The sequence below is a fragment of the Panthera uncia genome, chromosome A2 (genome assembly GCF_023721935.1).
Source record: "Panthera uncia isolate 11264 chromosome A2, Puncia_PCG_1.0, whole genome shotgun sequence".
Lineage (NCBI taxonomy): Eukaryota > Metazoa > Chordata > Mammalia > Carnivora > Felidae > Panthera > Panthera uncia.
In genome coordinates this window covers 88088200-88114949 of record NC_064816.1, presented here as the reverse complement: position 1 = coordinate 88114949, position 26750 = coordinate 88088200, and the positions used below count along the sequence as shown (strand labels likewise).

At 35.8% G+C, this 26750-nt stretch overlaps 1 protein-coding gene across 6 annotated transcripts in view; it reads right to left on the bottom strand.

Moving 5' to 3' along the window:
- ADAM22 (ADAM metallopeptidase domain 22) overlaps window positions 1–26750 on the bottom strand; it is a 233525-nt gene that overhangs the window by 42072 nt on the left and 164703 nt on the right. For all 6 annotated transcript variants that reach the window (XM_049641401.1, XM_049641402.1, XM_049641398.1 and 3 more), the window contains 12 exons: window positions 23052–23126; window positions 21363–21434; window positions 20384–20550; window positions 18838–18922; window positions 17729–17819; window positions 16258–16309; window positions 11188–11287; window positions 8683–8754; window positions 8361–8453; window positions 4184–4264; window positions 1117–1167; window positions 830–893 (listed from right to left, as the gene is read on the bottom strand). In XM_049641401.1, coding sequence (XP_049497358.1) covers window positions 830–893; window positions 1117–1167; window positions 4184–4264; window positions 8361–8453; window positions 8683–8754; window positions 11188–11287; window positions 16258–16309; window positions 17729–17819; window positions 18838–18922; window positions 20384–20550; window positions 21363–21434; window positions 23052–23126 — 1003 coding nt within the window. The remainder of the gene's footprint in view (window positions 1–829; window positions 894–1116; window positions 1168–4183; window positions 4265–8360; window positions 8454–8682; window positions 8755–11187; window positions 11288–16257; window positions 16310–17728; window positions 17820–18837; window positions 18923–20383; window positions 20551–21362; window positions 21435–23051; window positions 23127–26750) is intronic.

Here is a 26750-nt window from a genome sequence, read left to right as displayed (position 1 = left end):
CCCTACTTCTTGCGGTGAGCAACACTTTTATCTCAAGCGGGGGAAACAAAACTGTAACTCCGTTCAGAGTGCAAACGTGCACACACCTCCCCTCCCAAACAGAATGCAGCCACTATCTGTGACAAGTAAAGATCAGCATTATCTTTTGAGCTTGCTTTCTAATACAAATTGTCTTCTGAAGGAGTTTCAAAAAAAACTGCTTTCAAAAGGGCCAGTAACACTGGGGGAAAATAATGACACAACCTTTAAATACACATTTAAATAAAGATATAATTTAAGTCGTATGTTTTAGAAATCAATGTTACATTTCCCTCAGAAAGTGTGACAAACTTTGAAAGCGATAATGCTGAAATTGTTTTCTGACACAGTAGAGCTACCTCAGCAGAAGGTCACCTGTAATTTTAAGAGAGATGGTTGAGGAAGAAAAAGCCACTCTAGCTAAAGTGCTACAGTGCCAAGGGTGCCCTATCCAGGGTGCGTGTCCATTCCATATGGTTGTACAGGTTTTGCTTAAGGACATTGAGGTGAGGGAAGTGTAAACGGAGCTCAAATCCAGGTTTGTTCTATTCTCCAGGCTGCATACTCTGGGGTGGACTTCACCTGCCTGGCAGCAAAGGCACCTTATTTCCTGTCCAAAGGCACAACCAACTAGCCAAGTGTCTTTCAAGGGAGGTGCTCCTCTCTAATTCCACAAAAGCGACCCTTCCAAGACTTGCAGTGTCTTTGAGAATCCCCCAGTCATAAAGTGGTTCAAAATTAACTTCCAGCCCACACGTCATATGGCCTCATATCATATTGTGAAAGCAATCAATCCACGCTATTTACTTACTTTGCCCCCAGATGTATTTGCATTGTCTATCCCTGGTTTTACATCTTCCTCCAAAGCAAATCCCCTAAAATGGAAAAGCACACCTATTAATGATGCAGTGTCTGCTTATGTCGGATCACTGAAAAAGAAACTGCGACTGCGACAGCTAGTAGATGAGTATTATAAAGGCTTTTATCTTCAGAATGGATTACAAAACATTTAAACTGACTTTCCTCTTTTGATAAGATTTCAGTATTTCTTTCGTGCTGGCACACATGAAAGATTTAGGTAAAGATGAAGTAACCTACCTGAATACCATCACATGAATATCCATCCATTTTATGAATATTTGGGGCACACTAGGAAATGAAAACAGAACTGTGAACCACGCGCACAGCAAAATATCAGGCTGAGCTAATCCCTGTAATGTTTCCATTAAAAAAAGGTAAAATAAAAGTCTGATAATATGGTAAGTCTCTTAAAACAACTGAAAATAAAAACAAAAAAGATCAAGAGAAAGCAAAAGGAAATACAATGATTGGTGCACTTTCCTCTAAAAATATGCATCTACCAGAGGTATAAACAGTTGATTACATAGTAGCAAATAAAAAGAAGCAACAGCAATGACTCAGACAACCCCAACATTTCAGAGCATCTTGCTTTATACAGATACATCATTCCTCAGAGCGAGAAAAACGAGAGCGCAAAACAAAAGCAAGGAGGATCCCAACGTAAACGAAGCAATAGCTAGTTTCCTCTTTTTTACCATGAGAAGCACCACAGCCCTTACTCTTAAAATGCTCCTTGAGCAGAAATCCACCTAGCGCACATTAGAAAAATCATGTTATTTTATAGCCTCGGTTTTCCCTTGTAGCAAGTGCAGAAAATTGTAAAACATTCCTGTGTGGCTATAAAGAGTAATTTTTAAATTTATTACACATTTTTTCTATCTGTAATAATTACACACTCACTTGAGAAAAGTTAGTAAATGTAAAAAAAGTAAAAACACACACACAAAAGTCTCATGTTCCCACCACCCAGAGACAATTTTTTATATTATGGTACATCTTTTTCTTTACATTTTTCTACAAAATTTTATTTTTTATTCTTTATTTACTTTCTTTTTCTTTCTTTCTTTATTTTTGAGAGAGACAGCTCGTGAGAGTGGGGCAGGGGCAGAAAGAAAGAGGGAGACAGAAAATCCTAAACAGGCTTCACAAGGTCACCTCAGAGCTCAACGCAGGGCTCGAAGTCATGAACTGTGAGATCATGACCGAAGCCGAAATCAAGAGTCAGATGCTTAACCGACTGAGCCACCCAGGCGCCCCCAAAATTTGATTTTTTTAAACACAGGTATGTAATCAAGTTATAGATAGTATTTTATATTCAGCTTCTTCTCTTTATTTTTTCATCACGTGAATTTCCTCATGTCACAATAAGTGTTTCTGTAGGGAATCTCTTTAATAGCTGTAGTACATTGCATTGTGCTAACAAACCATATAACCACCGTACTGCATTATTCATTTATAATTATAAAATATTATAAATTTATAAAATACTCATTTATAATTAAACAGCAGTTTATGCTGTTTACAACTAATTCAACAAGAGGATCTTTATATGCCATCTTTGGATTTGGGCTTCTTTTTTTTTAAAACTCCTACTTATTGGATTTCCAAAGAAGTTGCTTTAATATACTCCCCCTCCAGGAACATATGAGGCAATCATTAATTGTATCCTCATCTTCACTACGTGTTAACTTAGAAAAACAATGCTAATCAGATAGTAAGAAAAGAAAATACTTTCATATGAAAGATCTTTAGTCTCTTAGGATGACTACCTTTAAAATAAAACATTTTTAATGATTAATGCAGGTTTACCACTATTGAATCCCTCTTCTCTAGAAGAAAAAGATGTAGGCTGTCCTTGTTTTCATGGCTCCGATATACATGAATTTCAGTCACCATGGTTTTGTTAAATGACATCAGTACCCCAATGACACGGTTCCAACTTCAGTTACCACAGCGTATTGACTGTGAGTAACTGCATAAAGCACAAACTTTGCTGCTAGCTCGTTAGTCTGTGGTCACTAGGTATATGACAGCTGCCATTGTGGTCATTGATCCAACCTGTCATTTCTCGCATAGTCCACAAGGGACTGGTACTTGCCTGTATGCATTTAGTTCATGCACAGACAACAAAGGTTGTAGCTGTGCTGCCTCTCTGTCTCTGGGTAATAGCACGTGACATTTTATAAAACTGGACAATCATAAGAGGGGGCTGGCCAGAAAAAGATGAAAGTGCAGAAAAGAAATGAAAAGTGATGACAGTAGAAGTGAAATTCCAATCAAACGTAAATTGACTTACAGAAAAAAAAAGCACTAACTAGGAATGCTGATACTGCTGTTTGGCCAAAAAAAACCCCTCCCATTCACATCTTCACATCTCCTGGAGATATTTCATGACATTGGAAGTACAAAGGATAAAATGTCAAAAGCTGATCCAAACTTAGAAGGGAGTGTGATCATTGAACAAGGCACAGAAAAGATGCTTACTATGGATCTTAAGGTTTCTGAACAGAAGACATGCACAGCTCAAACTACTCCTGATAAGGATTTTACAACAAAAATAAAGCTTTTAATTCTCAATGTTTGTTTTAATTTAGCATGCTAAATAAATACTGGTCTATTTTTTCATTTCCTTATTCACTTAAAACCAAGAGTAAGAGAGGTTTTAGTAGGCTGGCAACATTTTTTAAAGATCACAGAACAACTCTCATTTTTTCCATTGATTAAGATGACTTTACATGACTTCAGCCTGCATGGTCATTTTTATGGTCCCACACTACCATGCAAACTGAAGACTGTAAATATAAGGACCATGTGAAATCTGTGAACTCTCACCAAAGTGTATCAGTTCCCGCATCTTCTCCATTTACAACTACATGATACTAAATTCAAGAGCAGGTATTAATGGGTGAGGTGCTGCATGTGGTCTCAGATCAACAAAAGATAGAACAGACCCCTTCTCACAACCCAGTGCTCTGTGGGTCTCTGTGCCTTGGCTGGCTCCTGTCTCAACCAGCTGAATTGAAAATTAGACAAAAAAGCAAATGCCTTTTACTCTCTCCTTAAAACCAAAATAGTTAAGGTATGAATGTAGTCTTAGGTTAGTTAAACATTAAGATGAAATTACACGGAACATCTGCTCAAGCTTTGATCACGGAAACTTAAATTCCCAGAAGTAAATAAAGAGAGAATGAGAACTGATGTAGAAAAGACATCGTGTCCCTTGACACTTTGTCTGGGGGCCAGGGCACTTAAGCTACCCCTGCTTTTTTGCCATCAGGTTTAGAGGAATGATTCTGTAAAGTACCTGGCTGGAATTTCCTGAGCACGTTTCACGAATATCGCAATCATTTACTGCTTCTCGGCACACAGTCCCCATAGGCTGAAACTAAAATGAACAAAAATCAATGTGTAAAAATGTTGAAGAAAAAAAATCTCTCACAGTATCTATCGTCTTAAAAAAAAAAAGCAACATGAATATTTTTGGATAAGAATATTTTAAGCTGTTTTAAGATGGTAGTCTGAAGACCACAGTTACTGAATGAAACGTTCATTTAGTAAGTTTTCAGAGAGAGTTTCTCTTGTGTGAAAGAATTTGCATACTCATCACACAGAAGTCTTACAACATCTACTAAAATAGGGTACATCTTTTTTTTTTTTTTTTAATTTTTTTTTTCAACGTTTTTTATTTATTTTTGGGACAGAGAGAGACAGAGCATGAACGGGGGAGGGGCAGAGAGAGAGGGAGACACAGAATCGGAAACAGGCTCCAGGCTCCGAGCCATCAGCCCAGAGCCTGACGCGGGGCTCGAACTCACGGACCGCGAGATCGTGACCTGGCTGAAGTCGGACGCTTAACCGACTGCGCCACCCAGGCGCCCCTAAAATAGGGTACATCTTGATGGTACCTCTCCCCAGAAGGACAAGTCAGTCCATGTTCTACTAATTCTCCCTCTCAAAAAGGTTTTAGATTTACACTTTCCTCTTCATTTCTTACTGGCACCTTTGTCACATTACTCTTCTTTGGCTTATCTGCCAAGAATCTGAATGTTACATTCCGGGCTGAATTGCAAAAGTTAGATTTTCTGGCAAAGCAATTTCTTCCCATACTGTCCTTTATCTCCTGCCTCGTTTTTATATAGATCTATGGCTTGGTCTTTTATTCTTGTCTAATGTTCTTGTTATTTGTATACCTGTGTATGGGAAGAGTCTTTCCTCTTTGTTTGTTTGTTTTTGCTTTTTCTTTTCTCTATTTTCAACTACCTCAAATATTTCTCATAAGTATAGGGGTTACAAATACAATTTTAAGCTCACTGAATTTATAAATTGCTAGAGTCTTTATCCTCACAAAACAGACACACAAAGTCATCATCTTCCTTCTCTCCTCTTCCATACTATTCTCTTTCCCTCTCCAAAATGCTAACAAATGCTATGCTTTTATGTCTGCTCACACAAACACACACTCGATGTGGGCCCCTCCCTCCCCCACTAACTTCCATTTTCTCTGCCTTGCTCACAACCCTCCAAGCACTTGCGTTTCCTATTGTTCCTAGAATATGAACAGCCCACTCCAATCAGGATTTCAACAGTATTTCTTAGAAGAGCGAAACAAAATTTGTATTCATTTAGTTACCAAGTATTTACTAGGCACTTAACATGTGCCAGGCACTTTCTAGTCACTGGGGATTCAGTGGAGGAAAAAAAAAGCACAAGAATCCTGCTTGCAAGGAACTCACATTTTAGTGGGAGTAAATAGGCCATGAAAATAAGGAAATAAACAAGTAATTTAAAATCATATACTCTGGTTCTTATCCTTCCAATTTCTTGGGATTGAGGTAAGTAAGCCACAATTTTAGAACATCTCAGGTACAAATATAAGCAGATTTAAGATGGAGTTTATATGAGAGTGTAAATGTTCTAGAACTGCCAAGAAACTTCTGAAAGAAAGCCCAGTGAAGGACAGTTTGCTCTAAGTGCTGGGATATGCAGTAAAGTGACCCAAATCCCTGCCCTCTTGAAACTTACCACTGAGTAAAGAAAAATACTAAGTCAATGGGCAATGTTTTAGAGCAGGGGTTGGCAAATTATAGCTTGAGGACAAAAAGTGGCTGTCCATCTGTTTTATTGGAACATAGCCATGCTGATTTGTTCCGTATTTTTTTACAAAATTTTTTAAAAGTTTATTTATTTATTTTGAGAGAGAAGGAGACAGTGTGAGCAGGGGAGGGGCAGAGAGAGAAAGGAAGGGAGAGAATCCTAATCAGGTGCCCTGCTGTCAGCACAGAGCCCAACATGGGCTCGAGCTCATGAAGCTGTGAGATCATGACCTAAGCCAAACCCAAGAGTTGGACACTTAATCGACTGAGCCACCTAGGTGCCCCTTGTTTCTGTATTTTTGATGGCTGCTCTCAAAGGTAGAGTTGAGTAACTGAGACAGAGAGCTTATGACCCACAAAGCCTTAACTATTTACTACTTGACCCTTTACCTAAAATGTTTGCCAACTCTGACTTACAGATACTTTAGCATAAATACATACAGGGAAAACAGAGATACACAGGATTTCTCATCCTGTTTTTCTGTTCTCCCTCCTCCATTCACTATCCTGCCTCTGGCTCCTCCAGGAGGGTAGGGTGGGAGTAAGAGCCGGAGGTGCAGGATAGAGAGAGTGGCAAAAAGCTCTTACTTGACTGGTATAACTGTAGCTTACTTTGGGGGATAGTTAATCCTGACATTTTATTGTACATATTATGATTCTATTATTTTATATTTGTTCCTTGAAATATTCATATCACAAAGAGCCTAATTCTATACTTAAAAATAAAAATGGCATTTTATAAATGGGCAGACTTAAAACATCGAAGATTAAAATGAATGATGGGGGACCCATTGTTATGGCAGTTGGAGAAGCTGACAGATTATATAGTTGATGCAGCCCAAATTTAAAAATGTCTGTTTCATATTTGATTTTATATTCCTTTTTTAGAAAGTGCTTTCAGAGATCTCTGCCAGTGCTTTGCTTGTCTTAAAAAGCTGCCAGAGACATAGTGATAAAGTGGAAACAACACAAATGCTGCCAGCAGATCTGGGATGTAACTTCACATTTATTCCTTAATAGCTGAATGAGCATATGCAGGTTATATCACTTCCTTGAGACCAGGATTGCTCAACTGGAAAAATAAGGATAATAATGCCTTTCCCAAAAGTGTGGTTGTGAGCATTATCTACGACAGCAGTCTCAAGCAGCAATGATCTTACCCCCAAAGGGACATTTGGCAATGTCTGGAAATATTTTTGGTTGTCACGGCTGGGAGGGGTGGTGCTTGGATCTAATGGGCAGAAGTCAGGGATGTTGCTAAATAACTTACAGTACACAAGACACACCCTCAAAACAAAAGAAAAAATTATCCAGCCAAAAATGTCAATAGTGCCAGGGTTGAGAAATCCAGATTCATGATGATATAACATAAAAGTGTTTACCACAATCCCCGGCACACAGTAGATACTTAGTATGATAGGTTCATATCCTACACTCCCTTAACTCATTAGACTAACATTAGTCAATCAGCATATAATCAATAAGAGAGTGTTGCACATATTTATTCTTCATTCAACAAATATTTACTAAGAACCTGTAGCAGTTACTCGGTAAGTACTAGGGGCACGTAGGTGGCTCAGTCAGTTGAGTGTCTGACTTTTGACTGTGGCTCAGATTATGATCCTAGAGTCATGGGATGGAACCCCATATTGGGCTCCACACTGAGCAGGGAGCCTGCTTAAGATTCTCTCTCTCTCTCTCTCTCTCTCTCTCTCTCTCACTCAGCTCCTCTCCTGCTCAGGCTCTCTCTACTAAAAAAAAAAAAAAAATACATACGAAGATGTATACCAAACCTCAGAGATAATGTAGAATATTGTACCAGATTTTATATGAGAAGAGAGAAAGAGAAATAGATTTATTTGAAAAAGATAAGCCTCAAATAACTTTTTGTCCTGATGTTAAGGCTTAAATATTTGGAGAGAGGTATAGGATGCCATTGGGAGGATGAAAACAGATAATGTGAATAAAGATGCATTCTAAACTCTCATGTGAAGTGTTATCATGTCTAAAACTACAGTTTCCGATCTCTCAACTGCTAATGCAAGAAATATACCAAGCAGAGTGGCAAGGAAAAAGAATCTACTGAATAGCCACTTGGCTTTACAAAGAAAGGAAAAACACAATTCAAAGGTTAGGAACATCTGGCTTCATACAATGTGCATATTTCTCAGGGAGGCAGTAATAAAAAGACAAACTGAGGAGATTAACAAGGTTCAGGACCCAGCTCTGTGACTTACGTGGTACAAGACCCCAGGCACACTCGCACTTAGTCACTCAATATATCTTAGACACTACTATTGTTATTACATTATATTTACCCAGTCTTAACGATTAAATCAAATATATCCTCTTTTTTTGTCAATTAGTCATTGCTCAACATTTATTTACCTTGCATTTCTTACAACAAAGACCATCGCTGCATTGAGAGTCTTGAGTCAAGGTGCATTTCTTACAACACTCTGCTCCTTCAAGGACACATTCCTAAGGAATATAAACATTTGCAAAACATCAGGAAATCATGTCATTTTCCTGAAAGTAGCAGAATATTTTTTAAAGAAAAGTATATAGACCCCCCCCCAATAATAATCTTTCTTCCATATATCCTATGAAATTTCCAGACATAACACCAGCTCTGTATGTCTCAGTGTGTGGAATAACTCTGAATAACCTAAAAAAAAAAAAAAAAACATCAAAACACCCAGAGACTTACTGCAGGGGTCCCACAGTCACACTCCTCTCCAGTTTCGATGAAGCCATTGCCACATTCAGGAGGATCGAGCAGCTGCAGGATGAAACCAAAAAGACAACTACAAATTAGATAAATCAAGATCAAAGACCTTATGAGGGACCATAAGTGCCACACCTATGCATGCGGCATACTTATCAGTCATTTGAAAGTATATTTTTATTTTCCCAAACTTGAAAGCTCAACTTTAGAATTTTAAAACTGGGAGCTTTAGAACAAAAGTGTCTACTTCTGTTTCCATTTCAGATTTAATTATATTTACATAAGTAACATACATATCAAGTCTAGTAAATTCCACCAAAATAAAGATGATCTAGCCATTGACCCTTGAAAATTTCATTTCAAAGAGGAAGCAAGAGATTTGGGGACAGAAAGTCTGTTCAAATCTTGGCTCAGCTACTTATCTTGGGCAAATGGCTTGTCATCTCTGAGCACATAGATGCCTTAATATTTCAAGCAAGAATAATAATAATATTAGCTGCCCATCTACATCACAAATTATTGTGAGAATCAAGTTCAATTATCTGTGAAGGCCTACTAACTATAACTCCTTGTGAGATAGAGAGTTATTTCATAGACAAGTAGGAAAACATCACAAAAATTAATAAATCCATTGATTTATTTAATATTAAATAGAACTCCTCCTATTAACATAGTTTTACAGATAACAGTAATAATAATTTGCCCCAGAGATGGAAGCAACTTTTGGCCTGTACAAGAGTATATTTTAAGGCCATTTTATCTTTTAACTCTGTATCGATTACATTATCTTTTGAGCATAACTTACCTTATGGTGATAGTTAAAATTAGTAAGTAGCTGCTATGTTCCACTTACATATTACTTATTCAGAAGTTCATCAAAGTTTATGTGTTATAGAATGGGCTGGAACACACACCTATCACAGACATACACCCACACATACACTTTCTTAACTAATTAGAGGGGGGAAAAACAGAATAAAAAAAGCAGCAATAACAACAACAAAACCCCCACCTGATTTCAAATATTCTCTTCTCTCCTACAAAATAATCAAAACATCTTTAGATTCTATTTTCAGTTGAAAGGGATCATAACAAATCAGACAGCTTTAAAAGCCAAACTAAAACTTATTAAGGTGAAAAACACACTTATTCTTTTACTCTGAGTTCAGAATAATCAGTTATTTTGGTAAAGAGGCTTGAATTGTTTTTCATTTATAGCAGCAGGGATTTAGATCAAATATCCCTTCTGAAGTTTTGCAACAAGTCTCACAATTATCAAGTTGCTTTTCAAGGCAATATGATACTCTTCCTAAATTTCACTGGAACAGAGAGAGAATGAAACCAGGAAAAATGATTATAAAGGCAATGCCACTCATTGCTATGGCACACAGAAGCACGGAATGGTTCACATAATTAACAAGGACAAAGCTTTCTACTGCATGCAGTTTTCCAAATGCATGAGGAAATTACTGCTTTCAAGTCAGTAACCAGAAGATGCCCTGCATGTTGGAAAAGCCTCTGACAAAGTCTAAGTACACAAAGACTTTCTCCTTTTCTGCTGTAAGCAGCCTTGGTTTTTATACTGAGAAGTAATGGTAATTTTAATCATACTGCTCATTCTGAAAGGCAGTGGTGGGGAGTAATGTGGGAAGCAATGCCCTCCTTGCTATCAGTATGAGTTGTGATTACATATCCAACAAACAAGGATCCAAGAACATGAGAAAGAAGGCAAATGACACCATCTTTGTAAGCTAATTATTTTTCAGAAGTAACACAGTCTTTCTACCTGCTTTCTATTCCTATCAGAAGAGCCCCAAATGCCCAAAATTAAGGCTGACTTTAAAATGCAGACATTTTAGGGGCGTCTGGGTGGCTCAGTCAATTAAGCATCTGACTTCTGCTCAGATCATGATCTCGCATTCATGGGTTCAAGCCCCACATGGGGCTCTATGCTGACAGCTCAGTGCCTGGAGCCTGCTTTGGATTCTGTGTCCCTCTATCTGCTCCTCCTCCACTTGTGCTCTCTCTCTCTCTCTCTCTCTCTCTCAAAGATGAAAAAACATTAATAAAATGAAATAAAAGCAGGTATTTTAGGGCTCCTGGGTGGCTCAGTTGGTTAAGCGTCCAACTTCGGCTCAGGTCATAATCTCACAGTTCGTGAGTTCAAGCCCTGTGTTAGGCTCTGCGCTGACAGCTTGAAGCCTTCTTCGGATTCTGTCTCCCTCTCTCTCTCTGCCCCTCCCTGGCTTGTATTCCCCTCCACCTCTCTCTCCAAAATAAATAAATAAACATTTAAAAAAATAAAATAAAATGCAGATATTTCACGTATCTAGTATATGTACATATAAGCCAAGTTAGAAAGCCTTCTTCTGTAAGACCCAATGGCTAAAAACTTGTGCTTGTAATAGATTATAATATAATATATATAATATAACAACTGATTATTATTAAAGATTATTAACTAATAACTCTGATCACACTTATTACCTTGGAAGGTTTGTTGAAAAGGCAGGCACCACCCCCACTATTCAGAAAGTCATGATACTCTTCAATATTACACTGAGTGAATTTTTTAGGAAGGTAATACCTAGAAGACAGAAGAAAAGCAATAATTGGGTACAATTCTAGTCCCTTATCTGTATGTTAGTCTTAAATTTGAACATTGTTAGAACTGCAACATTATTCTTAAAGATGAAAGAATAAATTCCACTTACGTACAAAATTTGTGTTAAATCCATAAGACTTTCATTCCACCAATACATTTCTAAATTATTCATCGGGTAAGTAATCGTGACTATGGGTTATTCATTGTTAGCATACACACGTAAAGGAAACAACACATACCTGTATTTTCAATCAAAGAGAGATAGGAATACTTTATTTCATAATGAGTCTTTCTTAAATATTAAAACCTGGCTGGATCCCAAACTGCACAACATCTTACAAAGTAACTGATTTATAATCTATGAATGTGTCAAAGTCATGAAAGTCAAAGAAAAACCAAAGAACTGTTCCAGAATGAAGGACACTAAGAGACATAAAACTAAACACGATGCTTGATTCTGAATCTTCTGTTAAAGGGGCATTTTTGAAACAGAGGGCTAATCTTGAATGAGGGCTAGGAATCAGATGATTTCCTTGGTTGCACTGTGGTTCTGTAGGAGGAGCTGGTCTGTAGGGAATGCACACTGAGGTGCTTGGGGGTGATGGGGCACCAAGTTAGCACCTTAAGATTCTAAGAAGTTTCTTTGTTATTATTCTTGAAACTTTTCTTAAGTTTATGTCTATATATATATATATTTATATATATTTATATATATATATATATATATATATATATTAATATATATATTTATATATAAATATATATATATATAAATATATATATATAAAGAAAGGTATACCAAAAAAAAGTAATAAAAGATCAGTAGAAAAGGAAATGTGGCTAGAGAACAATGGCAATATATATTAAGAACCTTCAAAATGAGAAATATCCTTAAATCTGATAATTCTGCTTTAAGAAATTCTTCTTGAGGAAATAACTAGCTATGTGTACAAAGATGTTGGAACAGAGGAACTTCCCACTGGAAGTTACACAATTTATTTATTACACAAGTTGTAATAGCCAGCACTATGAAAATCACCTAAATGTATAGAAATAAGAAACTGCTAACTAGACTGTGATATATTAATAAAATAGAATACCATGTAGTTATTAATAATCATGGTGTCAAAAACTACTCAGAAAAATGCTGACTATATAATATGTTACGTAAAAAATTAATAAACAATGACATATGCAAGATCCAAATTTTATAAAGCAAGAATAAACATGGAAAGAGAAAAAAATACTAATTAGCAGTATTTTCACATTAACCATGGCTATTACCAAATAATGAGACAAGTAGCAATTAATATTTAATTTTCTATTTTTCAAAAATTGTTTTAATTGAACTTTTTTTTCATGTTTATTTATTTTTTTTTTAATTTTTTTTTAATGTTTTATTTATTTTTGAGACAGGGAGAGACAGAGCATGAACAGGGGAGGGTCAGAGAGAGGGAGACACAGAATCTGAAACAGGCTCCAGGCTCTGAGCTGTCAGCACAGAGCCCGACGTGGGGCTCGAACTCACGGGCTGCGAGATCGTGACCTGAGCTGAAGTCGGCCGCTCAACCAACTGAGCCACCCAGGCGCCCCATCATGTTTATTTATTTTTAAGAGGAAGAGACAGGGTGCAAGCCGGGGAGGGGCAGAGAGAGAGAGGGAAACACAGAATCTGAAGCAGGGTCCAGGCTCTGAGCTTTTAGCACAGAGCCCCGACGCAGGGCTCAAACTCACGAACCGCAAGATCATGACCTGAGCCAAAGTTGGACGCTTAACCAACTGAGGCACCCAGGCACCCCAACATTGAACTTTTATAAAAGTGAAACATAATTAAAAGAATAATGGATAGTTTTTATAAAGTCTCTCCCACCAGCCTGCAAGTACGATGTCCACTTATATCCCTACTTCTTTCTACCACAAAGGTTAATGCTTTGTGAATCAATTAATGGAATTTACAATGATTATTTACCCTAAACTAATTTGTCAAGTGTTTCATGCCAAATAAAGGTATCCTGGGTTTATGTTATCTGAATTATTTTATTTCCTTCACTTCATCTTCCTAATAGGTCATGAACTTTATGCTTTATTTAAGAAGTTTGTTACACATATTACTTACTTTTTTCCTTCCATTGCCTACACCCTAGCCAAAGTTTTTATCATCTGCCCCTCTAATCCATCCTACGTATATCTGTCTGAGTTATGGGATTTAAACAGGATTTCTTTAAGTTCCCTCTTCACTCTACTGGCCGAAACTTGATATAGCTCCCTACTGGGAAAGAAAAAAATGACTAATTCTTAGTGTTGGACCCCTAGTGTTGGAGTCCAACTCCAGTTCAGCCTCTACCCTGCAACAGAGCCCTCTGGGGCCTCAGCCTGGCCCAGCCTCCTGCCCACTGCTCACCTGGGGGTTTAGTCTGCTCTTAGCAGTGACAGGAAACTCACCACCTTATAGGAACGTTCTTTCTACATATGAAGAGTTGGAATTTGTGGATTTCTCTTACCTTCACCGTGCCAAGTCTGACTTCCTATAACTGTCACACACAGTTTTGTGTGGTTACCTGTGTCAAATAAAACTAACTCCTCTACCATGCCATGGCTCTTCAAATACCTGAAAGCCAAAATCTCCCTAGGCTCTTCTCGGAAACTTCTTTTTTTGCAGGCTACTATATTTATTTTGAAGGGCAACTATATCTATCTATTTGCAGGATAATGTATCTATTATAGTAAATGCTTTCTTAAAATTTAATTTTTATATCTTTAAATAGGACTGGTGGTCATTTCAACATGCTTTCCAACATTTAGGAGTACACAGAAACTTCAGAAAGAGAAATGAGAGGGAAAGTACCCATCAGAAATACATGTCCATAATTAGTACTGTTAGGTGATGTTTGACACAGCTCTAATTTTATATAGCATTGTGCTAGACAATGTCTTACGTTAGAAGCTTTTCTCTTGCGCACATCTATTTGATGTAAGAGGAGTTCAATGCAAAGAGCTATATATATATTTCTGAATGTCGCCATTTGATCTTGCTACACATTATGCTTAGTCTAAGTAGATTGTCTATAAAATTTTGTTTCTAGTAATTAAGCAGAATAATCAAATATAACATACTAAATAGCTTTTAAAAGATAAGAACCTCTAGCTTTCAATTTAGTAATTGTTGGAAAATTACAGCTATGGATAAGGAGTTTTATCATTTCCTTTTATTACTAAACAGAAAATCCAAAGGTATTTTGAAAAATATTTTAATACCTGTTTGCATACACATTCCCTCAATCATTTATTTTCCTTGTCATACATTTCTTGAGAGTTCAAAATTCAAATACCAATGAATAGTTATTGAAAACCAAGTGTGTCGAGAGATGATGGTGTGAGGTCAAACAAAAATATCTACGTAATCTTCAACAAGTCACAACTAATTGGTGAGTATAAGGATATATGGAATTAAATTACAACACAGGAGTTAAAATTACAATAAATCTAAAATGACTAGAAGTGTGGTTAGAGAAAAATGAGAATTCCAGATGAAGACAATATACTAAAGGAATCAAAAGAAGCTGGAAATTACATTAATGGTGAGCAAATTTTTAAGAAGCTTAAAATCAATGGAGGATTATCGTTAGAAAATTTAAAAAAAAAAGCTGGAAACCCCTGTATAATTATGGCAATAAACAAACTGACAACCATGAACAGCAGTGGAAAATGAGGTTATAAGTGATGATGAAGAAAGATTATGCATATCTAAGTACTGGAGGAAGAAATCCAAATCTTATTCTTCAGACAATAGAGACTCACAAAAGTTCTAAGCAGGAAAATGATTCACACACATGAAGAGGAAAGTAGAGAAATTTGTGCTGTATATTTTCAGTGAACTAGGGCTATATATTATCAGCATAGATAAATCTTACAAACATAAAGATCAAAGAAAAGCAAGTCACAGAAGACTACATATAATATGACCCCTTTCATATAAACTAAAAGTTGCAAAGCAATGCTATGTATTACTTCAACACACACACATATAAACTGTGAAAGGTGCTTGTGAATGATACGAATCAAATTCAAGACAGACGTTACTTTGGTTGGGGCTGGGGACCAATAAGAGAGAACACAAGGAATATTTAACTATGTAGGTGGTGTTCTGTTTGTTTGTTTAGGCTGGGTGATGGTATACAAGTGTTTACTCTTCTATGCTTTATACCTTTTCAGTAATGATGGAAATGGAGTTCAGAAGAGGAGAAAGGAAGGCTGAAAGTTGCCTGAGTATCTGGAATACTATTAAAATAATAAGAGCTAAGAGCTCAAGATGATAAGAGTTTAAAGGAGTAGTGATGAGCTTGACATGAAAAGAATGGTTGTACAACTTATTTAGGAAAAATAAATAGAAGACTGGCATCTGATAGTGTGTGAAGGGTTTAGAAATGAAAACCTTTCTCAGGACAGCAAAGTGTACACATCTCTTCCCTACTCCTTGCTCGGTGACATACTATTGGTAGCCTGAAATCAGCAATTGTAGGAGTATTTACACCACAAAAATCTGAGAAAGCTACAAATCCAGGCTCTTTTCTTGTTTTTGACTTTGAATATCAGCTTACTAGCACATTACTGTTTACAACCCATTTAATTAGAATTGAAGAGACAAAAGAAAATTAGTAGGTAAGCCACGAAGAACACACCTGTTCCTCAATTCTTACATTTCTAGCCTAGATTGAAGCCTACAAAAGTCTTTGGACTACTATCTTAACTGACGTCAATTGTTTTCATAAATAAGAAACTATTTTGTGAAAATACTTTATAATACAGAGCCATTGAGAAAATCTACTTCCGATTTTCTTTTTAAAGTCTTTGGTGAGGTTGCACGCACTAAGTTATTTAGTATCATATTCCTAAGAAGACAACAGCACAGCAGGAAAGGGAAAGCGAGTTATTTTCCAAGAGAGGTGGCTCACCCAGTGTCTCCCATTATGCATCCAGACCACGTGTCCTCACATTTACACTCACCTAAGAGAAAATGAATACACATGCTTTGTTATAAAGTGAAAAAAGGTGCTTTAGAGTAGCCTGTTTTTAAAAAGTATATTTTCACTTTATTCCTTAAATACCTTTTAAAAAGTAATACCTGTTTTCTAATTTTCCTTATATTTGAAGTTTTCTATGCAAGTATAACAAAAATCTACTCTGATCATATCAAGATTATATAATTTTTATAACAATAAAATCTTGATATTTGCTTCAAAATGGCTTAACAATTCCAGGGGCCCCTGGGTGGCTCAGTTGGTTAAGGGTCTAACTTTGACTCAGGTCATGATCTTACAGCTCGTGAGTTCAAGTCCCACTTTGGCTCTGTGCCGACAGCTCAGAGCCTGGAGCCTGCTTCAGATTCTGTGTCTCTCTCTCTCTCTCTGCCCCTCCCCTGCCTGCTCTATCTCAAAAAGTAAGTCTTTTTTAAAAAAATTTTAAGAAAATGGTTTAACAATCCCATACCAATGAAACAGCATCACTATGGGATTCTGGTTTCACAGTTCCTTATGGGAATTCCTACACTTTCTTGTCCAGTTTTAAAACCTCTGCACCAAAGCTGCTGGCAGAAGGTAGTATAGCATACTAGTTAAGCAGAAAGGCTTAAAACACCTGGGTTCAAAACCTGGGCTTGCCACTTAATTTATGTGTCATCTTGAAGACATTACCCTTTTGACATCCAGTCATGTTACTCGGTAAAATGGGGCTGATAATTGGTATGGTGCAGGATTATCTTGAGGATTAAACCAGTATCTAGATGTAGATAATAGTGGCATTCGGTTATGTCTTATAAAGGGTACTTCATAAGTGGTAATAGTTATTATTAACGGAAACAGTCTCATTTATATTTATTATTAATACATAAATAAGGTTCTAATCAATTCACTTGAAATACATAATATTTGACCATTCCTGATAAATTAACTTTACCTACTTGAAAAAACATATTCTTCCCTGATAGTAATCCTAGTGTATTTTACTAGATCTGTATTTTGCTAAGCCCTTTACGAGGTCTGATCCTGGCAGACAAGTTCTATGTCTGTGGCCATACTAAGAGACATTTTAAATAAACCATAATAGAAGTATGCCTTAAACCTATATGCCTAAGATTCTCTACTAGACCATTTGAAATTAGCAAACTGAGCTCAATTTTTAGGCGAAATTCAACAATAAATTTATCATCACACAGCTTTAAATGTTTATTACACATGGAAAAATTTTCATCTGCAATATAAATATTACCTTGTATTACTTTTGACAAAAATGTTGTATGCCCTGGCTGTTTATCTTAGACTGTTACCCAAACTCTTTTTATCAAACAACTGAATTCAAAATCTCATTCTCTAAAATATTTATAAATAGTCTATTTTAAATACAACTAAACCACAAGGGTGAACTTACCACTTGCTAACTTTCTTTTGTCTGAGATAATACCAATATTATGGGCTAATGACTGAGCAAGTGTAACTGCCATTAAATCAGTTTTCCCAAACTGAAAAACAAAAACAAAATACATGTAAATACAAATTATGTTTTATTTAAGATGGGCCAGAGAAAGATGTCATAATATAATTGGAAATATGTAAGTTCTAAGCATCTTATTTAGCAGAGGTTAAACCAGTAGCTAAAGCTGAACTATGGAGCATTTGGGAAAAAGCTGTAAGAAATAAATCCACATTTGATAAAGTCTTATAGGGAAGCCTAGAAGCCAGAGAATCACCAACTTTTGGGTTTTGAAACTTAAGTCTAATTGTGAGTCCAAATTTCACCAGTGACATTTCTGAAAAACTTAATACTTGTATATACTAAATCAGTCTTTTAGGTAATAATAAAAATAAAGGTGTAAATTACTTGGAACTTGTTTATCTTTGTGTATCCATCCAGTTCACTCCTGAAATTTCCCCAGATTAAACAGAGTGTGACTTCAGAAAACAAATGGTATGGGTAAAAGGAAGTGGTAATGATCTGTGGGCAAAAGAAACTTGAGAAGACCAATAAAAGATTTTTTTTTTCATTATGTCAATTTAATATTTTTCTTGTAGATCACTTCCATCAGATTTAGTGCCCTAAGGGTATATCCAAAAGAAAGTTTTCTTTGGAAAACCTAATCTATTTTTTTCTCTAAAAATTTACCAAATAATGAAGAAGGAAGAAAATTTCCAACTGGGTTGTTAGGTAGGAAGCCAATGCTTCAGAGAATTACTCAATTCTCCAGAAAATCAGCCAACGTAATAAACAGGGTTTTATTTTCAATAAAGGTAAAAGTAAAACATTTTATCTATATAATCTGTAAATAGCTAAATTTGCAGATTATTCTAAGGAGAACATGAACAGAATTATCAAATATGATCTTCCATTATTTTCCTATTCTTTGTCCTCTGATCATTTTGGTTGTTAATAAAACAACCTAACATCTAGAGAATGTGGAATATGAGAAATGATCTCTTAAATATTAGGAAAACATTTTCAGCCATCATACCACTTTGTATTGTACAGATGTTCACACCTACTTCATTCACGCCTCCTCCTTTCAGCAACGAGCAAATCCCACCAATATAAGCTGCCCCGCTCCGGCTACTCTCAAATTGACTTCCCCTTTTAGAAAAGGAAATGGAAAATGCTTACTCTTCGCAGTTCAAATATCATTGCACCTCTCATTATTAATTTACCACACTTATTTTCTCAACGAAATGCATTTCTGTACTACACATACCTGAGTAAGTGAGGAATGTGAATATGGTTTACACACATAGCCAAAGAAAAAAGTCTGAGGGATGTTTCCCCACATGAGCAATAATATCTTAAACAGGACCATACTTATTTTAAAAACTTACTAATATGAGGTATTCTGAGGATACAAAAATCACTTCTGTGTTTATTTCTGACCAAAATACATAACTTGAATCTCTTAATGAAAAAACATCAGATAATCCCACAAGGAGGAACATTCTATAAAATAACTGACCTACACTCTTCAAAAATGTTAAGCCCAAAATACACAAAGAAAGGCTGAGGAGATCTCCCAAATTAAAGGAGACTAAAAAGACAGGACAATTAGATGCAATGCATGACCCCGGGTTGGGTCTGAATGGGGGGAGGGAATTAGCTATCAAAGACATTATTCAGATAACTGAAGAAATCTGAATATAGACTATGGGTTACTTAAAAGTCTTGTGCCCCCATTAAATTTTCTAGTTTTAGTAATTTACTCTGGTGATATAAGAGAATGTCTTTATTTTTAGGGAATATATATGTATTTAGTAGTGAAGGCCCAGTATGTGAGTATCTCCAACTTCCTCTCAAATGGTTCCAGGAAAAAAAAATTGATAGATAGAAAAATAAATGAAAGCGAAAAAAAGAAGGAAGGGAAGGAAAAAGGCATAGAAGGACAGAAGGAAGAAAATCATACACAAATGGGGCCACACGTAAATAATTGATGAATCTGGGTAAAGAACATAAGATATTTCCTTGTAGTATCCTTATAACTTTTCTGTAAATTTGAAATTGTATAAAACTTAAAAGTTATCTCAAAATACACTCTTTGACTTCCATTTAAACTTCCTTCAATAGTTCTTTTGATAACAGGTTTTTTATATGCTATAATATATAATTTGCTATTATATCACATATGCATTTTACCCCCCAAAAACTGAAACAGTGAGAAGAAATTAAAAATAAACTCCAGAAATACTAATGTCTCCCCTTGGAACCAAAACAAAGGTAACATTAACATTTAAAAGAAAGAAACTTAAAAGAATATAATTAATCTGTTAAGAATATTCTTTATAATATTACCAGTACTTTTACTCAATAAATACTGATTAAAATATCTTAAAAATTAAATACAAATATATATTCAGTAATAAAATAATTCAAAATTAAACTTCTTATACTTTCATGACAATTTCAAACAATCTATACTTTAAAACTTCTTCCAAATGTATCTGCCATGTCAAATTCTAACTGCACTATACAGCAGAAAGGATATATCTCAGTCACAAGTAATAGAACATTCAACATGGAACCAAAAAAAGTAATAAATCATAAGTTACGTACGAAAAAAGGTGAACTGCATCACTTTTCTCTTTGATAAAATCCCTCCTGTATTTCATAAACTCACGTAGGGTGATCAATGGATTTTCAGATATGGCAAACTTGTTGTCAGCTGCCCAGGTTTCCATGGCAACCAATACTATCCTTGTCTTCAGTTGGTCTTTATAGATCTAGTATATTAACAAAGTGAACACACCAGCTATATACATGCAGTAAAATCAAATGATTTATGAACAGGACTATAAATCTTTTATTAAAACCCTTGCATTTTAGTTAAATGTAAACAACTCTACTGTCTTTGAGGGAGATAATTATTTTTCTAATTCCTATGCATTTTCCTTGAGTAACAGAGAATCAAATTGTTTACCAACTAATTTCCAAAGAACAGAACACTAGTTAGAAACAAAAGATCACTTTTTGACAAATATTTGCACCCTTATTCAAGACACCCTGAGTCTATTTTCTGGCACCCTGGAAAAAGAATTTATGCATTCTTGGGTTTTCCAAGCAAAGAAAGGAACAACAAAAACACCCCAAGGATATAAGTTCTATGCAACCTAACTGGCCCCAATTAAACTCACACTGCCTTGTCAAGAAAAGATTCAGAAAGTGAACACAGTAGGATTACTTAGTGCATTATTCCCAGAGACCTAGGCACTCTCTTGAAAATAGCATAACTGCTGTACTGTTTCTCTGTATCTTTGTTAAGGGCTAGGACTCAACTTTTTATTTTTCAATGTGAAAAATATAAGAAGAATTTCAAGCGTAAATCCATGGGTAACTCTGACCACCGCCTTTTATCCTCTTCCCAGCCAGGGATCAAAATCAAGGAAGTCCACTGCAAGGTTACTAGGGACATAGAGGACACCTTGCCTGAAGGGCAATTCAGAGCACCAAAAATATATGAACCATATTATCCATTCTATTAGCAATCAGGAGAAGAAATCCCTCTATGGCAATACTAAGTAGAGTTGATACTTACCAAATCTGCCATGTTCACCACCGATTTTGCATATGTATTGGTATGTACAACTGAAAGCCGATGTTTTTTAAACTGAAAACAAAACAAACAAACAAGTGAAGGGTTTCCAAGGTCATCAGCAAGTAATCACCTCAGCAGACAAAAACATAAAGTAACTGAAATATCTCTACAGCTTTTTGTAAAAAAAAAAAGTAAGAATTGAGAATTAGTTCTTTATATGTTGTATAGTCTAGGAAAGGCTCTTAAAGTTTGAGTCTTCAGTTGATTCAACTGTGAGATAAAATAAAAAAATACCTATTCCATCCATTTCACAAGTTTATTTTTATCACAGAATTGTTACTCAAAATGATAAAACATGAAAGTTGTCTATGAACTGCAAGACATGCAAATATAAGTAGGGTGGACAGCCAGAAAAATGTACGTGAATACTGCTGTACATATAAAAACTTACAAGTTCTACAAGACTTAATCAGTAAGAAGAAGAAAGTCCTAACAGGTCACAAAGAGGTAACTTAAAGGCTAGATGTGGATGCCATAAACCTTTTGTTTGGCCTCAATAGTGTTTTAGAAACCAAGAACTATGTAAACCTGATTTCTGGCTTCCCTTAAAATTAGCATTCTCCCCATGGTGATAACTAGCAAGGCTAAGAGGCAGTTACTTCCATTAGACAGGCCATGTAACTTTGCTTTTGCCGGAGGCCTCAACCTCCTCCCCCATTGTTTTACTCCTGGCTTATTTCACTTGTGTTACCTGCCTATAGACATCTGAATCTGTGCTGTCCTAAAACATCCAAATATATGTTTTTATAACTTATTCTGATCTTGTAAAAACCTCAGGAAATAGTAACATTCACTGATTTCAAAGAGGTAGAAAGATAAAACTTAGTTCTAGCCTGAAAAAGAAGCACCCAATCTGGATATTATTATCATTATTATTATTATTATCATTATTAGCAACAATACATGATCAATATGTTTGTTTACTTAATCATATACAAACAAATGAGACACTTTTCTTCAAATAAATCAAAGTAAATTAAAATGCACTTGTACTTGAAATTAAGTAAAAATCAGCTATGTTCATCACTGAACATGTTTAGTTTAAAACAGTGGTTACATAGAACAATTAGCATCATAATTCACTGCTGTGCTATAAATGTAAGCTAGTGACTCCAACAAGTCCATGAGTTGAATATACACACACTCTGGGTCAAAATAAATGACTCAGCAAGAAGGAGGTTTTGCCAGGTTCCTATCCTAAAATCTTCACTGCTTGCCTATGTAAGCATTTCCACATGGTTTGCTACAGAGCAAGCCAGAAATTGAAAAGCTGCTTTTTCTTTTATTAGGATAAAGCTGTACATTTCAAACTAAAGTGTCACATTACTGGTGCCTCACTAATTTTTTTTTTCAATATAAAAATATTAATTAAGCAAATCCAAAGAGCTGACTAATTGTAAGTCAAATAAATATTTTTGGAACCTCACAAAATACTGCTAGTTACATCCACCTAAGAATGTTTCTAATTTACAGGTTGTTACTGGCTAACAAATACTTCAGCCACTTAAATGTCTTCTCCAAGTAACAATTTTTTGGGTTTCTTGTTTCTTCTAAACATATTTTTGCACCAACCAGCTTTACCCACAGGGACAGACAAGTTCAAACAACAAACATTTCAGCAAATCCTACCATGAGATGATCGTTGACAATCATCAATTCAATATATTTGGTCTCCTCCTCTACATTACGAGGATGTCGACGAAGCTGCAATATAGTAAAGGAAATAGCACCTAAATAAGCCCTCTGAACTTAGCTGTAACTAAAAAATATGTTACACGTTATGTCACACATTTTACTGTACTTTTTTTTCCAAACTCTCCTTATTTCCCCCACTCCTAGCCCCTGACAACCACTTTTCTACTCTTTTTTGTGAGTTTGACCTTTTTTTTTTTGATTCCACATAGAAGTGGTACCATACAATATCTTTCTTTGAATTATTTCATTTAGCATAATGTCCTCCACGTTCATCCATGTTGTCACAAATGACAGGATTTTCTTCTTTTTTAAGGCTGAATGATACTCCACTGTATATATTTACCACATTTTCTTTTTTTTATTTTTTTTAACATTTATTTGTTATTGAGAGACAGACACAGAGCATGAGCAGGGGAGGGGCCAAGAGATGGAGAGACACAGAATCTGAAGCAGGCTACAGGCTCTGAGCTGTTAGCACAGAGCCCCACACGGGGCTCAAACTCACAAACTGCGAGATCACGACCCGAGCCAAAGTCCAACGCTCAACAAACTGGGCCACCCAAGCACCCCCCACGTTTTCTTGATCCATTCATTTGTTGATGGACACTTACACTGATAAGACTGTATTGCTTAATTGAAATATATACACACACATACACATATTATATATATATATATCAAATCATCCCATTGTATAGTTGTACATCCCATTGTACATCCCATTGTACACACACAATCAGTGTGTGTGTGTATACACATTATATATATATATCAAATCATCCCATTGTACACTTCAAGTATCTCATAATTTTATTTGTGAATTATGCTTCAATAAGGCTGAAAAAATGTTTTTAATTTTAAAAAACAAAAATGTATGAGAGAAATAAAATTTCCACTTTCATTCCTTCAGAATTCTTTTTTTCATTTTCATCAATTTTAACCTAGTTTTTGAATAGGTAATATATTTATATGGTTTAAAGAATTATCAAAAGGTTCAGGGTCAAAATCTTCCTCTCACTTCTGTTCCCTATCTACCTAGTTGTTAACCCTTCCCCCACAATTGGTATAGCACAGTTACTTGTTTCTTCCAGAAATATTTATGCATATAAAATCAAATATAACATTTATTTTACTTGGTACTTCCACTTATTTCACTAGCTTTTGCATGAGGGTATTTTCACTTACCAGTATATCTTGGAGGTTATAACATATGAAGGGCATGCTTTCCATTTAATTTAAGCTCCTGCGGATCTCTGAGAGGATACAGGGAGTGTCTGATGGACACTTTTATTCTACAATCTCCAAATCTGGGACTGAGAATGTCCCTCCTTCTTCTGGTACATTTTAAGGGATCTCCCAAATGATATAAGAGCTTTTGTTAGGATAGTTTTGAGAGCTTCCAGGAAGTCTTGGATTATCTAGTACAGCTATATCATATGTCTGTTTAACAATGAATTTTCTCCACCTTCAAAATCATGATTAGTGGATGCCACCAGTAGGAGACACGAAGGCAGCCGTATGCCTTTGTTCCCTGCAGTCAGTCTATAACACAGTCTTTAACAAGATCTATAAAATTAAGTCTTAATTTTTTTTAATGTTTATTTTTGAGAGAGAGAGAGAGAGAGACAGAGCACAAGAGGGGAGGGGCCAAGAGAGAGGGACACACAGAATCTGAAGCAGGCTCCAGACTCTGAGCTGTCAGCACACAGCCCGACACAGGGCTCGAACTAATAGACTGCGAGATCATGACCTGAGCCAAAGTTGGGTGCCCAACCGACTGAGCCACCCAGGTGCCCCAATTCTTTCCATTATGCTATCTTTGGTATCCATTTTTTCAGTAAATCTTTTTATTCACTTGTCCAATGGCTATTTTTGTGATGAGAGTATATAAGCAAACCTAATCAATGCATGAATATTTACTTTCAGAGCTGCATTTAAAATAAACTAAAAAAATTGCTGCCATGTGGATTTTGTTCCAGTGTTAATTGCATTCCCAAATTTTAAAACATTTTAAAATTCAAATCCCTTATTACACCAAGTTGATAGAATTCTCAGTTTCGAAACCAAGTAGTAGTATAAACTGCATCCAATGACCTGAGGCTTTTTAAAAGTGGATGTTTTAGGATGACAGTATCTGCTTTGTAATTGTGGAAGAGACCTGAGTCTTACCAGTTATCACAGCAGACTTTCTAACAAGACTCAACATTTTCTCAATGTCAGAGAATTGCCATATTGGCCACACAGCATTCTAGCACCTCACCTCTGTGGGTCCACAGCTGTCTCAGAAAAAGAAATCTAGTGTCTGTCTGCCTTCAAATGACTGGATGTCACAGATGTTTATGAAGAACTTCAAGGAATGCGTCAAAAGAAAACTATCCTGTTCTCTGATCTCATAAGTCATGAAAATAAATATTATTTCAAATTAAATCCTGTTGGCATCTTTATTTAACTGGGCCTCAATATGTATGTATATTCACAAAATATATAAAGCTCATGTAGCAATTCATAGAACACAAGGGCTTCTGAGAGGCAGTATATAAAGTATATATGGTTATAAAAATACCAGACTTCCTAGGTCAGAATCTGAACTCCACCACTGGATAACTCACTATAACCCTGGGCAAGTTTCTTAAGCTTCTCATGCTTCAATGTCCTTATCAGTAAAATGGGGATAATAATAATACATTCCTTATAAGATTGTTAGGAGAATCACATGTATTAATATAATTTAAATTCTTAGAGTAGGACCAGGCACAAATAACCTGTGCCTCAATAAAAATAAGCAATTTTATTCACATTAGATATGTGTCTGTAAACTCATTTTATGTCATACTTATAAACATATTTAAACAGAAAATGATTGGTTTCTTCAACTGTGTGATCTTACTAGAGATCTATTTCCATCATCCTATGTTTTTTATGCCAAACACCCATACATAATGTATGATATTTTAATTCTAATAACCGGAGTTCTGTTCTTTCTTTTCTTCTCCTTTTCTTTTTTGAGTATACTAGACATATAATGTTACATTAGTTTCAGTATACAACACAGTGATTCAACTTCTAAGTTATGCTGTGCTCATCACAAGTGTAGCTGCCATCTGCGACCATACAGGCTATTGCAATATCAGTGACTATATTCTCTGTGCTGCCCTTTACCTCTGTGACTTGCTCATTCCATAACTGGAAGCCTGTGTCTCTCACTCTCCTTCTCCCATTTTGCCCATGACTCCACCCACTTCCCTCTAGCAATCACCTGTTTGTTCTCTATATTTACTGGTTTGATTCTGCTTTTTGTTTGTTTATTCATTTATTTTTTAGATTCCACAAAGTGAGTGAAATCATACGGTATTGTGATGAGCAGAGTTCTTATTATGCCTAAAGCATTCGCCAGTTCTATGATTCTGGTCATTTTCACATTCGAAGACATCATTTTTTTTCCTGTGAAAGGGGATTGATAGCACCTACTTCATATGGTGCAAAGCATTATACAAATTGTTATTATTTTTTCCAAGTCCAAGATGCACTGAACATTCATAAAGTTGACATCCTGAGTTTATATCCCAGACTCCAACATAGTTTAAGTGTGGCAACAGCATTTTGTGGCTTTAAAACCTGATGGATTCTCTTGTA